Genomic DNA, 15,123 nt, shown 5'->3' on the forward strand with positions numbered 1-15,123 from the left:
GGGGTTTTGAGGGAGTACCCCTTGGGCCTGTTACATCAGGGGAGAACAAAATGACCATTTCTCCAGCCCTAGAAGCCCATTGTCTAAAAGGGAGGCTGCTCCATTGTCCTCTAGAGAGGGCGAGGGATGGAACCTCATTCCCAAACTCCCACTTATCTGGATAGGTGATAGAAGCTATATGAGGAGGAGCTTTGTCATCTGTGAAATGGGACTCATCTTTAACACAGAGCTGTCCTGAGGGGTGAATGAGAAAACCTGGGGCTAAGGCAGGCATTATGGAAAGGTGTTTCTCATTGTTTCTCCTAATGAGAATATAGATATCTTTATGAAGGAAGCAAATCTCTCTCTGGTATGCCTTGAGTTCAAAGTTTTAAAGACAGAAGGATCTCTAGTTTCTTGGGAGACTCAGAAGCTCCTAAGAGCTGCCCAACATCGTGCCTCTGAGCAGACCCTAATCCAGTTCCCCACGCTGGGAAGACAGGCTTGCCTTTGATTCACCTGGTGAGCTCAGTGAGAAATGGCACCAGGGCAGCAAGCTGTGGTGTTTGCCTAACTGCTGCTCCTGGACTGCTCTGCATGTTAATACGTTTATAGGAAAATTCTAGACCTGTCTCCCATTCAACAGTGCAGGGGTCCTCAGTCATGCGTCATCCAGCCACGTCACACCACAGTTTCAACCATCTGCTGCCTCCCTGTGAGACAAAAACCTAAAAAGTACTACCATTTCATTGAAATACAATTGTCCATTCTTTCATTCACTAATAACTAAATATATATTGGGCTTAAAATTTATACTGTTCCATTTGAGGTGTCTCATTAGCTCTGTAGTAGAAATAAGACAAGAAGGAAAATTAATATATGGGAAAATTTAAGAGTTAAAAATGAGCTGAGATGGCTCCTTCACATTAGCTGTTAACTTGCTCAAGTTTCAAGGCATTGAAGATTAAATAATTCCTCTTTGGACCCCTCTTCCCCATTCAGCCAAAAGCCTCTCTTTCTCTTTGTCTCTGCCTCTCTATTTCCTTCTCTCTCTCTCTCTCTCTCTCTCATGATGAGACCTCATTTTCTGTAGATAAATATAGAAATATGTAAACGTGCATAATAAACATGTAAACACCTACATAAGCAAACTTACAGGAAGATATGATGAAGATGAAAACATTCAACGGTTACCTTTGGGTAGTATGTTTTGGGGTAATGATTTTTTCCCCCTCCACATATACTGTGACATATACAGTGGAATGAACCTCATGCACACTCCTGAACACCCAACTGTCTGTTAATACAGAAGCAGCATCCATGAAATTAATAAAAATAATACAAAGCTGCTCAAAATAACTAGGTATCTTCATATGTAACACGAATGAAATGCTCAGATTAAAAATGACTGAAATAAACAAGGAAAACAAATTACCTTCAAGTTCCCATTAATCACTCCTCTACTCCTCCCAGCTCCCTCCTATGCCCACGCAAACCCAGCACTCACTTCTGAGACCACTAGAGGTTCACCTCAGGTCGGGTGGAGGATGCCTGCATGATGTCCTGCTGCTCCTGGGAGAGGGTGTGCATGGAGCTGGAGGTGGGTGTAGGCACTGGGATGGAGAACACACTCTGGGTCTCACTGGGGCTGGCGTCCCTCACAAACAGCTCGTCATTCACGATGCACAGATTGAAGGAAAAGTGGGCCCTCAGACAACGCCTGGATGGACACCCACACCCCCAATATTGACTCTGCTCCCACTGGCACTCAGCAACCAGATTCCTCCCACGCCCCTCCTGTGTCTGTCTCCCAGGTTCCTTGACTGGTACTCTGCCCCTCCCCACAGAGCCCACCTTTGGAGAGACTGTCTACCACCTTCACTCGATTCATAGGTTTATCCCCAACCCACGGGCAATTTCGCATTTACCCTTTACCACAGCCCAAGGGGTGGATGCTCTGATCCCCATTCTCGGAAGAAGACACTGAGTCACAGAGAGGTCATGTGACTTGACCAAGGTCACACAGCGAGTGAGTGTTGGGTCAAGGAGAGAACCCATAGGCCGATTCCAGAGCCCATGCTCTTCTTAACTACTAGGCTAGACTGCTCCTGGGATCTCCCTGCTGGCTTTCCACAATACCGAGTAAACCTAAGGTCTGCACCACCACATTCCCACGCCCCTGAGCCCAGGCGGGGATGGGCATTCCCGCCCACAACAGGGCTCTCACCTGGAGTAGCTGGCAGGGGTAGCGATGAAGGTCCGGGTGAAGGCACGCACACAGCCCTGAGAACTTCCTTTCACTTCAACAGCAAACAAACAACAGTACCCCTTAGAGCCGCACGTGCTGTACACGCTCACACGGCGGTCCCCAGTCAGGCTGTGACTGGACTCTCATGCTGAGAGGGCAGTTGTTCACGGGGGCCAGGGTGTCGGCAATGGGGAGGGCAACTATAGGAGCAGTCTGCGCCCAGTGACAGGGCCCCTGACCACCACTACACAAGTTCACGGGATGCGTTTTTCACAGCCGCCCAAGAGGTGGATACTACTACCCCATTTTGCAAATGAGGAAACTGAGAGGTTAAGTAACGGCCCAAGTTCTCAGAGTAAGTATCTGGGATGAGAGCCACCAAACTCTGCAGCCTGTGTCCCCAACGCCCAGGGTGTGCAGGGCAGACAGGCATGGACACAGCTCAGACCTAGATTGTCTGTGGGAAGCCTGAGGGCTGGAGAACACAGTGAGGGAGGGGAGGAGAGGGGAGGAGAGGGGAGGAGAGGGGAGGTGGAGGGGAGGGGGGAGGGGAGGGGAGGGAAATGAAGGGAAGGGAGGGGAAGGGGAGGGAGGGGAAGGGAAGGGAACGGGAGGGAAGGGAGGGGAGGGGAAAGGAGGGGAAAGGCAGGTAAGGGAAGGAAAGGGCAAGGAAGGGAAGGGAAGTGAAGAGATGGGTAAGGGAGGGGAGTGGAAGGGAAGGGAAGGGGAAAGGAGGGAAAAGGCAGGGAAGGGAACGGAAGGGAAGAGAAGGGAAGAGAAGGGGAAGGGAAGGGGACGGAAGGGGTCAGGGAAGCTGGGTGGTTCTGGGAACGAGCCTGGCCAGGGGGAGGCAGCAGTGGGGAATCTGGGGAGGGGACTCTACACACACTCACCTTCCTTGAACACCCCGTTGACAGAGAAGCAGAGCATCCTTTCCTGAAAAGGAAGAGCCGAGGTGCCCAGTCACCACCTCCACCTTCTACCCACCTGTGGCTTCCTGGGCCCGCCCGAGGGAGGAAGCAGGCGCTCACCGTCTGGGACCACGTGTCCACCACGAAGGAGCTGAAGTCATGCTGAGTCTTGGGCAACACACAGAGGGTGTGCACAATGTCACGTTTTGTGTGCTTCAGCAGCTGGACCCGCAGGTCTGTGAGGGGAGGGGAAGCGAGCGAAGGTCAGGGGCTGCCACGCCCTGGGCCCTATGATTGACCCCTTCACTGCCCTTTCCCAACCAGTCTTCCCATCACACACTCACGGGGGTCCTTGAGCTTCTTCATATTCCTGCTGTCCTTGAAGTACTCGCACAAGCTGCTTCTAGGAGACAAAGAGCAACAGTGGGTGGTGGGTGTTTGCAGGAGCTGGCCTGTGTCTGCTGGGGAGCCACACGGCCCAGGAGCAGAGCCTGTGCTGTGATACTCACGGGGCTGGGTCCTCGGGGTGGAAGGGAATGGTCAGGGAGAAGCAGGCCTGCTCGTGATAAGAACCCACGAGACACTGTCGGTCTCCATAGTCATGGATCAAGTAGAACCTGAGGGGGAGCAATGAGGACAGTCTATCTCTGTGGTCTGGACCTCAAATGAGACTTGGAAACTCCCCTGAGCAGACCTGTGCTTAGGTGGCCTCACCTGTCCTCACCCTCCCCCCCTTGCTCAGCTTCCCAGAGGTACTTACTGCTGCAGGAATTGCAGGACTTGTCTCTTCAGCTTATCAGATCCAAAGTAGCTGCCCTGGAATCAAATGGCATTTGAGACTATGCAGTGGATAAAGCCTCCCTGCAACACCCAAAATGTTGTTTGATCCTCTTCCTCACCTTGCAGGGCTTTACTACATAGGGAGTGTCAACGTCAATGGTAACTGGTGACGGTAACTCCTGGCCATCCTGGAGAAAGGAAGAGGAAGTCAGGAGTGGAGACCAGGGGAGTGGCCCTGGATGATCCGGGAAAAGGATGGGCCCAGGAGGGTGAGGGTCAGAGGTCAGGTGTGAAAGGGCCCTGGAAATTCCATGGGAAAGCTTACAGTGGATGTCTTCATCATGAGGTCCTGGAAGTCTCTAGTGTTATATTCAACTTGTGTGTGTGCGTGTGTGTATTTATGGGTATTTTTCCAGCAAGTCCATCCATGTCATTTTCAGGAGTCCATGTCCCCCAAAATGGTTAAGGTTCTGATGCTAATATGTGATCTAGGCAAGACCCAAAGGGCTTGAGGGCAGGTGCAGAGATCACCGACATTCGTAAGAAACAATGATTTACGTAGGCACTTACTAGGCGTAATAACTTCGGGAAACGATCTCTGATGGCCCTGTCCAAAACCAAAAATAGAGAAGAGGTGGTTGATAGTTCAAGGTCGCAATGCTTCCTTTGAGTTAAAACAGTAATACCATAAACAGAGATCAGTGTGTTCTGGCCCATCCAGCAGCGCCCTTTGCCCACCTCTGCTTCTGATTTTAAGGGTTTTCGGTCCACTTCCCTGTTGAGCACTGAGCATCTGTCATCTTACTGTGTGAAAGGCACTGTCTCCTCATCTCTCTCAATACCTTCACTTTAATATTCCTTCCCTCCCTCCCTTCCTCTCCTTCGCCTGGGTAGCTCCCACCCAGACTACTCGGACTCCCTTCTCCAGTGCCACAGGGAGCAGCATTTCAAACCCATTCTGCAGGGCTTCCTTCTCCTCCCTTCCTTCCTCCAGGGCCCCACTGAAGGCTGTGGGGAGAAGAGGGAATGGGGTGGGAGCCTGGGGCTCTGCTACCTCACTGGGGGTCCAGCACTCTGGCAAAACCCGGACACCCCCCAGGGATGGCCCAGGATGCTGGGCCAGGGAGGTGAGTGAGGTGGGGCTCAGGGAGGGGATGAAGACAGAAAGGGAGTGAAGGTAGGAGGGGAGAGATGACAGAGACATAGGGGCACAGAGACAAGGGAGAGAGAGAAAACAAAGGGAAGGGAAAGAAGCTCTCCCGTGGTCGGGGTCAGGGAAGAAGAGAGAAGAAAGGGGAAACGGCACACCTGTTGCGGCTCTTCACCTGCCCCAGAATCGCCCAGACACACCAGGTAGGAATGGAAAATATGCCCATGTTGGGCTGGGGGGCCCACTGGATGCTGGCTGAAACTTTGTCACCTGTGTGAGCTCAGCCAGACTTGGGCATGGGAAACAGAGCAGCCATGGGGGCACATCTTCCCCAGAATGAGGAAAGGGTCAGGTCCCAGCTCAGTATGGGGCTTAGGATCCGTGGCCCAGTCTTATGATCACCGTCTTCTCTCCCGATGACCCCTGCACCTGTCTGAGTTGGTTCTTTATCTGAGGAATCGTACCTGTCTCAGGCTGCCCAGGGCTCCTGTGAAGGACCAGGCGGGATGATGTGACTTGTGCAGGGAGGGATGGGAAGTGCCCCTGAGAGGCCTGTCCTTCTGTCTCCCCTAACACCTCCGCCCTCTGCCTTCCACTCCTGCCTCAGGAAGCCCTCTGATCACTGGCGGGGGCCCACGTCTGGCCCCTTGACTCAAGGAGCCCTGCTTTTTCCCAAGGAGGGTCCAGCTCCTGGCGTTGGGCCAGCAGAATGGATGTCATGACAGCAGCCACCCACGGCCTCAGCCCTCAGCATGGCGCAGGAAAGCCCCCATGTCAACTTGGGAGAGGAGGGGGGACCCCTTTGGAGGAAGGGGAAGAGGGCCCCTCTCAGAACGGGGGAGGCAAACGCCATCTCAGCACGAAGAAGGAAGGCTTCTCTCAGCATGAGACCCTGGGCTGGAGGACCCTTCTCAGTCCAGGGCGCCAGCATCTGGATCAAGGCTGGTCACTCCTGGTCCTGGTGAGGAGGAGAAGCCCTGCTTCCTGGGGCACACTCTTGGGAGGCCTTGGTGGAATATAGCTGGGTGCAGAGAGCTGGAAACAGACCCCAGAGTCCCTGCAGAGGTGAGCAGGTCAGGGGAAGGAAACTCCTCACCGGTGATAGGCACAGAGAGAGCAGAAGGTGGGGCCTGTGATCCTCCCAGAAGACCAGGGCTGCCACCTTTGGCAAAGGGGCACTGTCACAGATAGTCTAGGCTCCCATGGGTGAAGGTCACCAAGAAGGGTGACAGGGTGTTCACACTGACCTTACATAGGTGGACCAGTCTGGGAAGGTGCCACACAATGGGTTCCCTTGCAGCCACAGCTCTTCAAGCTTCAGCCCTTTCATCTTGCTCAACTCCCACACAGACTTCAGCTGAGACATATGGGGCGGAAGTGGGAAAAGGAATCCCAGGGAAAGAGGGACATCCGGATCCCTGCAGCCCCAGCCCCCTCCCTCCCTTCCCCACAGGTACCTTCACCTGCCTCCTGTCATCACTCTGATGGCCACTAACACGCCCAACACTTACTCTCAACCCAACTTTGATCTGGCTCCCCCTTCTCACCTTATTTTTGGAGAGGTTCAGGATCTTGACCGTGGGGGCCATCTGTATAATGTCAGACAGGCCATCCAGCTGGTTCAGTTTGCTGCTGCTCAAGTTCAAGGACAACAGCTTTGGGGCAAGAAGAGGTAGAGTGAAGGTTACTATCTAGGACCTTGGAGACAAATCTGCCCTCCACCCCATCTCTTCCACCCCCTACCCTAATACCAGCACTGGGCCTACAGCCTCACCTCAGGGAAATTCTTTTTGATGATCTGCAGGGTGGCAGCCATGCAGCTTCTTCGATTCAGAATTATATCAATGCCATGGCCCAACAAGCCTTCAGGAAGGAGAGGGGAGGGAATCAGATGGCTGAGTGGGGTCTGGGGCCAGCACCAGCCCCGCCCCACGTTACCATCCCTAAGTCTCCATCCAGGAAGACCCCTCTGCCCTCGCCCGCCCTAGAATTACTGCTGTCAGCCGTACCTGGGTCAACGCGGAGCCTCCGGAGGTCAAGAGCTTGCTGGGAGACATCAAATCGTTTGCTCAAGGTCAGCTGCGGAGAGAGAGGTGGAGAGAGCCGCTCTGAGGCTGTGGTGGTGGCAGGGAAATCGGGGGCGAGGGGGACGGGGGGCTGAAGGAAGGAGAGGTGGGTCTGAGCGCTGGCACACAACATGCCTTGAGTCTGCACTACCTTTAGATGCTCCATTTCTTCTGGCTTCAACTTATCGCGCACAGAGTAGGGAACAGCGGAGGGGCTGACAAAGACAGGTATCTGCAGGAAGAAGAGGTGGGGTAAGCACCAGGAACTCTAGTTCCAAAGAAGACAACCAGCCCCTGGCCTGTACTCCTTCCTCAGGATGAGGTACAGGTAATGCCCGCGACACACACCTTTCGGCTCTCCTCGTCACAAATCTTGTTGCTGACATCCATCAATGCAGACGCAGTGCTAGCTTCCTGGACAAAGAACTGAGCCCCATTGTGCATAAAGTGGAACTACAGGGATTGAATGCAACAGCAATAGTATCAGAAGCCAACAGACCCTGCTGAACCAGGTCTCTCTCTCTCCCTTCCCTGTGCCCACGCGTCTGGCTTCGGCATCCTCTCTTACGTCCACTGGAGTGAAGGGGACACCGCAATGGCTCTGGATTGAGTTCATTAGCCATGTCTTGTCATACTGTATCCCACAAGGAATCTAAGGATGAAAAGAAGGGATGGGAGAGAGGACAGACAACAGGGAATTTAGGCTGAAGGACGAACCTTATCCTGTTCTTTTCCGGCCTTCTACTGAGCTTGAAAGGGCTTCTAAAGAAGGGACCACTGGCATGATTTCTTATGGGTGTGTGTAATATGGATTTCCTAAATACTCTTTCTCTCCAGTCAAACTCTCTTCCAAATAATCAAGGTGTCAGAGATGATCTTCCTTTTATAAATTTCCAGGAGATCCTACCCAGTGCAGACATTGCTTGCCCCTCAGACAAGGTCTCCAGAGGCTCGACCCTCCATCTCCCACACTCAGCTTGCCAAACTGAGACCTCCAATGTGGCGTCGCTCCATATCCTTGGCAGTAGTTTCCATCTTTGCTCTGACACAGGCTCCTCCGTTCTCCTCACAGTCAGCCTGTTCCCTTAACACTGCTTCTCTGAATCTGCCCTTAGATGAACAGGATTGTTAACTCCTGGTCATAAGAAGGACAGATTACAAACTGTCCCCAGTGAAATAAACCAGCATCTCTACATGAGACCAACACAACTCCCCCTGACTTTTCTCTCCTGCACATTCCATACATTTTTCAGGATACTCACTGTGACCCTGAACCAGCTCCCTGGGGTTCCATCTTGTGTGTTCTCCCACATTTCTCTCTCCAGAGGTTTTCTGTTTCCCCACACAGTAATATGCGTGTGGCCTTCACTGTGCCATCTCACTCTCCTCTCGTTGCCTCGGATGGTACAGGGAGAGCTGCAGGGGGGATGTGGAGAGAAGGAGGGTGAGTGGCCATACGTGCTAAGAAAGTCTTCTGTACACCCTCGTCTCTTTGACACCAGCACTACAATTAGGATTGCTCAACCATTATTTCACTTCTAGCATGCTTCAGTTTTGCAGTGACAGAAGAGAAACAAGTCCACGGAGAGTGAGAGAGGTGCATAGTCCCAGGGGCTGCTGTGTACAAACCCTGCTGCCTGGTCACTTACTGTCTTACTTCGGGGTCTTCCTGGACATCCCTCTTCACCACGTTTCCATCATCCTCCTGGAGGTGTGAGGGCTGAGGCTCACCCCCACCGTGTTCATAATGAGGGCTCCTCTTGCCAGAATTACCTGGGAAAGAACTACAACCTTTCTTTCTTCCTTGAGGTGGTCTACCACCATCACTGTATTCTGAAAAGAGGAACAAAAATACAAGTTTGAAGACACATCTGTGGTGCACTTACCATGTACCATGTCTTAGGCTAACAGGATGGTAGGGCAGGCAAAGTGCCAACTTGGCCTAAGGGACCAATCCCACAAACCTCAGAAAGGACACTCTTCTGCCTGTGCAGAGAGGACAGCCTTATCCGACAGATGGCACTATCAGGGGAAGAATCGAGGAGGAGCAGGATGAGGAAGAGGAGGACAAGGAGGAGAAAGAGGGAGGAGAAGGAGGAGGGAGGAGAGGACAACTGCGTTGAAACTTTTAACACAGTGGAGCAGGACTGATAAAGAACTGAGGTGTATGCGTCCATGGGTTAGACTGGACACCAGTCATATATGTACCAGGAAGGCACCCGAATCTTGCCTTCTCTCAGGACTTTCCAACAACCACACCAATACCTCTCTCGTGCTTCCCAAATCCAATCAGCCACCAAACCGATTCCACTAACCAGCAAGCTAGCTGGACTTCCTTTGCCAGTGCACTAGGAGCTTTAATGTCAGGTGGCACTGATGTCACAGCCTCCTGAACTGTCTCCCTCCCTCCAGCCTTGCCCTGAACAATACTCTGTTTGAAAGAGCCAGGGTGAGCTCTCTTTTGGGCCAGCCTGAAATGCCTTTCAGCTCAGCAGGCAACTCTTCCTCACTTCAGCTCTTCTATAACAAGGGTGTGAATGATAACCTGGAATGATGTGTCAACCACCATTTCCAAGTGTTTAGGGATTCTTCTTTTTGTTTTCTATTACTGGTTTCTAATTTGATTCCATCGTGGCCAGGGAATACACTCTGGGAGATTTCAATTCTTTTTTTATTTTTATTTTTTTAAAATAAATTTATTTCTTTATTTATGGCTGCGTTGGGTCTTCGTTGCTGCACACGGGCTTTCTCTACTTGCGGCTAGCAGGGGCTACTCTTCGTTGCGGTGCACAGGCTTCTCGTTGCGGCGGCTTATCTTGTTGCGGAGCATGGGCTCTAGGCGCACGGGCTTCAGTAGTTGTGGCACGCGGGCTCAGCAGTTGTGGCTCGAGGGCTCTAGAGCGCAGGCTCAGTAGTTGAGGCGCTCGGGCTTAGCTGCTCCGCAGCATGTGGGATCTTCCTGACCAGGGCTCGAACCTGTGTCCCCTGCACTGACAGGCGGATTCTTAACCACTGCACCAACAGGGAAGTCCCTCAATTCTTTTTGAGTTTACTGAGGCTTGTCTGATGGTCGAGGAGATGGTCTAACTTGGTGAATGTTACAGAGACCCTCGGGGAAAAACCTGTACTCTGCTGTTGGTGGGCGGACTGTTCTATTTATGTCATGCAGATCTCGTTAGTTTCCTGTGTTATTCAGGTCTCCTATATCCTTGCTGATTTTCTCTCTGGTAATTCTGTCACTTGCTAAGAGGGAGGTGGGTGTGGAAGGCCCCCACTATAATTATAGATCTGGCTCTTTCTCCTTTCAGCTCCACCAGTTTTTGCTTCATGTACTTTGAGGCTCTGTTGTTTGGTGCGTACACATTTAGGATCTTTATGTCTCCCTGATCCTTTCATCATTCTGTAAGGCCTCTCTTTGGCTCTTGTTCATTTTCTTTACTCTGACATCTACTGTACTGGATACTGAAGCCACAGGCACGCTTAGAAAGTGTCCTGGGTATACCTCACCTTGTATTCACTCCTAGGAGTTGTGTTGCTGTTCACCCCCACCCCCGCCCACAAATTCTCCCCTCCAACATATCTAATTCACCATGGGAAAAGATTTGGAAGTTTTTCGGCACCTGCAGAAATAAGATCGTGTCAATTCTCTTCCCCATAGGTGGATTCACTAAGGGTATTTTATTTTTAACACATTCCACTGAAACAGTGAACCAGCAGATAATCATACCAGTGGCTTGTGGGGAGGGAGGATTATGGTAATTACACTGTTAGAAACCAGCTTCCTTTGGGTTGTAATACTTAAGGCTCTCTAGGTTTGTGGGCTGTGCCTTTTGTACATTAACTATTCCATGTTGTCTCAGGGCACGCTTATGAGTAAAGATCCGTCCAGGGCTGATCACTCCACGATGGAGTGATTACGACCAGGCCTCAGATGAACTCCTCTGGGGAGCCATTGCTTTCCCTGTGTGGCCCGCTGTCAGGGCAAACCTGCTACTCACAACCTTGGGACTTTCCCTGTGTGGCACTGGAAGTGAAAGTAAACACAGATAGGGCATTGGACCCACAAATGCCACTTGCTCAGTCCCCAAACCTCGGAGGGGGCCTGGCGTGCTCTCTTTCTCCCACACTCCACATCCAACTGGTCAGGAAATTCCCTCGGCCCCTCTCTCAAAGTATGTCCAGAAGCCAGCCACTTCTCACCACCTCCATTACCACCACCCTGGCCAAGATACCAACATCTATCTCCTGGACTGTACTGCTGTCCAGCTGGCCCCTCTGCTTTCATCCTGGCTCCCTTACCTGTCTGCTTTCAACCCAGCAGCAGAGCGCAAGTCAAATCATTTCACTCCTCTGCTCAACACTACATAACAATGGTTTGAAGCCCACCAACATGTTCAAGAGCCAGGAGTTCATAATGATACTCATCAACAATAACAACAACAAAGAGGAAACTTATTGGTGACCTTTGGAGAATGCCAGGCAACCAACTCGTTTTCAGGAAAATCCAGCAATGAAAGGGAAAAATTCACATTTTAAAGGGAGCAGTAAGGGCATGTGGTCTATGTACGGTGTATAGGAAGAGTCAGAGTCATTTGCAAGAACCCACATTCCTTCCGAAATAACGTTGCCGAGGGGAAAGCGTAGAAGGGGGCTAGCTAACAGCTACCGCAGTCCCCCAGCTGACCAACTACGTCGGGTGCCTAAACAGGGCTAGAGACCTCCCTCATCAAGGTGATTCAGACACAAGCAATCTCAGACATCGCCTTGTCAAGTATTTGATAGAAAAATCCAGTGAAGCCATGTGGTCCTGGGATTTACTTTGCTGGGAGATACTTGAGAACTGATTAAATCTCCTTACTCATTAATCGATCTGTTCATATTATGTATTTCTTTACGATTCAGTCTTGCTAGATTGTCTGTTTGGGGGACTTTATCCATCTCTTCTAGGTTTTCCAATTTGTTGGCATACAATTATTCACAGTATTTGCTAATAATCCTTTTAATTTCTGTAGTATCAGTTGTAATGTCCCTCTTTCATTTCTGATTTTAATTATTTGAGTGTCCTCTATTTTTTTTTCTTAGTGAGTCTAACTAAGGGTTTGTCAATTTTGTGTAGCTTTAACAAAAAGCCAACTCTTAGTTTCATTTATTTTTCTTCTATTGTTGTTGTATTTTTTTCTCTATTTCATTTATCTCTGCTCTTATATATCTCCTTCCTTCTGCTAGTTTTGGCTTTAGTTTATTCTTCTGTTTCTAATTTCTTGAGGTGTAAAGTAAGGTTGTTGATTTGAGATCTTTTGTCTTTTCAATGTACACAGTTAAAGCTATAAACTTCCTTCTTAGCACACCTTTGCTGCATCCCATAAGTTTTGGTATGATGGACTTTCATTTTAATTTGTCTCAAAGTACTTTCTAATTTCCTTTGTGACTTCTTCTTTGACCCATTCATTCTTTATGAGTGTGTATGGAGATTCCAAAAAAAAATGAAAAATACAACTCCCATATGACCCAACAATCCCACTTCTGGGTATATATCCAAAAGAACTGAAAGTAGAATCTTGAGGAGATACTTGCACATCTATGTTCATAGCAGCACTATTCACAACAGCCAAGAAGTAGAAACAATTAAAATGCCCATCAATGGATAAATGGATGAACAAATTGTGGTATGTATATATATATACAATGGAATATTATTCAGCCTTTTAAAGGAAGGATATTCTGTCATATGCTACAGCATGGATGAACCTTGAGAACATTACGCTAAATGAAATAAGCCAGTCACGAGAAGACAAATACTGTATGATTCCACTTACATAAGGTTTCTAGGGACTTCCCTGGTGGTCCCGTGGGTAAGACTCCATGCTCCCATTGCAGGGGGCCCATGTTCAATCCCTGGTCGGGGAACTAGATCCTGCAAGCATGCTGCAACTGAGAGTCCGCATGCCACAGCTAAGAAGCCTGCATGCCACAACTGAGTCCACATGCTGCAACTAAGAAGTCTGCATGCTGCAACTAGAGATCCCGCATGCTGCAACAAACAGCCGGCACAGACAAAATAATAAATAAATAAATATTTTTTTAAAAAGTTGGGAAAACTATAGTAAACAGAGTCCATGGGTTAAAAAAAAAAAAAGGTATCTAAAGTAGTCAGATTCATAGAAACAGACAGTAGAATGGGGTTACCAGGGACTGGGGGGAAGGGACAAAGGGGAATTGCTGTTTAAGGTGTAGAGTTTCAGAATTGAAAGACGAAAAAGTTCTGAAGATTGGTTTCACAACAATGTGAATCAACTGAACAGTACTGAACTGTACACTTAAAAATGGTTATGATGGTAAATTTTATGTTACGTATTTTTACCATAATTTTTAAACCTGTATATTAGAGTGTGATTACTCAAAAGGAAATATTAAGAAAAGTTTTTGTTTGGATATGTAAATACAAACGTAAAGAAGTCAACATAAAGGAACATGTGAGAATGTCAACTGTGCTTATGAGTAGGTGTTTGGAATGCACAAGAGGTGTACTTTCATGTCCATGCTCTACTTGTATAAAAGGCTGGGTCAGGGTTTTGCCACGGGCTTGGGGGGAAGCACTATTGCTACTGACTCATTACCTAGCATAATAGAAACAATTACTGATAATCAGATCCACCTGTCTTCTCTCTGATTATTAAGCTACATCACTTTGGACAATTCACCCGACTTCTCCTGATCTCAAATTACTTACATGTAAAAATCGGGGATTAGAGCTAACCACCACCTCAATCAAGATATAAAGCATATACCACACTCCAAATGGTTCCCAGTTAATCTTTCCATCTCCCAGCTCCATATAAACCTTGATCTGCTCCCAGTCCCTATATATTCGTTTTGCCTGCTGCAGAATTTCTTGTAAATGGAATCATACATACTGCACACCTTTGTGTCTGGCTTTTTAAAGTCAGCATCATGTTTTTGAAATCCGTTTATGTTCCTGCCTTTTTAATTGCTGAGTAATATCCCACAGTATGGGTTGTAGTTCTCCACCTCGTTTACACAGTAGAGCCCCTTGGGGAGTTGGAGAATACCACCAGCTCCAAGCTATACCCACAATAATTAAAGCAGAATTGGGTTGAGACCCAGGCACCCACATTTTCTAAATTCTCCACGTGACTGCAGTGTGCAACCACAGTTGAAAGCTACTGTATTAAAGTATCAGCTTTTGGTTTATGCTTGCCAGAGACCCTAGGAATGGATGCCACCTCATTTTGCTGGCTTTCCACTCTGTTGTTTTAGGGACCTAGTGATTCCATTAGCTTAAATTAGAGATTGGCAGACTACAGCCCATGGGCCAAACCTGGCCTGTGGCCTGTTTTTCTAGGGCCTGCAAGCTAAGAATGGTTTTTACATATTTAAATGGTTAAAAAAAATAATATTTCTTGACATGTGAAAATTATTTGAAATCCACACGCCAATGTCCATATGCAAAGTTTTATTGGAACACAGCCATACTTGTCTCTGGAGGCTTCCGCTCTACAACAGCAGAGCTGAGTAGTTACGAAAGAGACAAACTGGCCCACAAAGCCTCAAATATTTGTCACCTGGCCCTTTCCAGGGAGTTTGCTGAGCTCTGGCTTAGAGCAAGTGTCCTTAAAGCAAATGCACAGTAACTGTGGTAAATGGCTGACGGTCCCTTTGGCTAAGCCTGGGAAGAAGATTTACTGCAGTAACTTGCGACTTCACCGTAGGGTCCTTCCTCAGTAGTCCACTCATTCATGGTGTTCTGGCTCAAGTGTGGGAATTGAGTAAGGGACTACCATTTGCCATCAAGATAGGTCAAGTCACCAGATCTAATGCTTGATTTATTTATTTTTATGTTCTTATATTTTATTACAAATATTTATTTATATTTTATTTATGTTTACACTGATCAAATGCAACTTTGGAGTACGTCAGATATTTCAAGATCCAAGGGATCTGTTGATCAATTAGCCACCTTCAGAGGTT

General features: G+C 48.9%; 1 protein-coding gene across 1 annotated transcript; it reads right to left on the reverse strand.

Moving 5' to 3' along the window:
• Positions 1 to 1,497: 1,497 nt before the first annotated feature.
• LOC133081683 (nuclear RNA export factor 2-like) lies at positions 1,498 to 8,447 on the reverse strand. The gene is made up of 17 exons (XM_061178042.1): positions 8,397 to 8,447; positions 7,703 to 7,786; positions 7,477 to 7,587; positions 7,286 to 7,366; positions 7,078 to 7,147; positions 6,843 to 6,931; positions 6,616 to 6,723; positions 6,316 to 6,425; positions 4,489 to 4,525; positions 4,038 to 4,106; positions 3,899 to 3,954; positions 3,648 to 3,755; positions 3,483 to 3,541; positions 3,259 to 3,374; positions 3,121 to 3,163; positions 2,207 to 2,279; positions 1,498 to 1,687 (listed from the first exon to the last, which is right to left on the reverse strand). Exons 1-17 carry the CDS (start codon positions 8,445 to 8,447, stop codon positions 1,498 to 1,500), a joined length of 1,455 nt encoding a protein of 484 aa, XP_061034025.1.
• Positions 8,448 to 15,123: the final 6,676 nt, after the last annotated feature.

Source organism: Eubalaena glacialis, chromosome X (genome assembly GCF_028564815.1).
Source record: "Eubalaena glacialis isolate mEubGla1 chromosome X, mEubGla1.1.hap2.+ XY, whole genome shotgun sequence".
NCBI lineage: Eukaryota > Metazoa > Chordata > Mammalia > Artiodactyla > Balaenidae > Eubalaena > Eubalaena glacialis.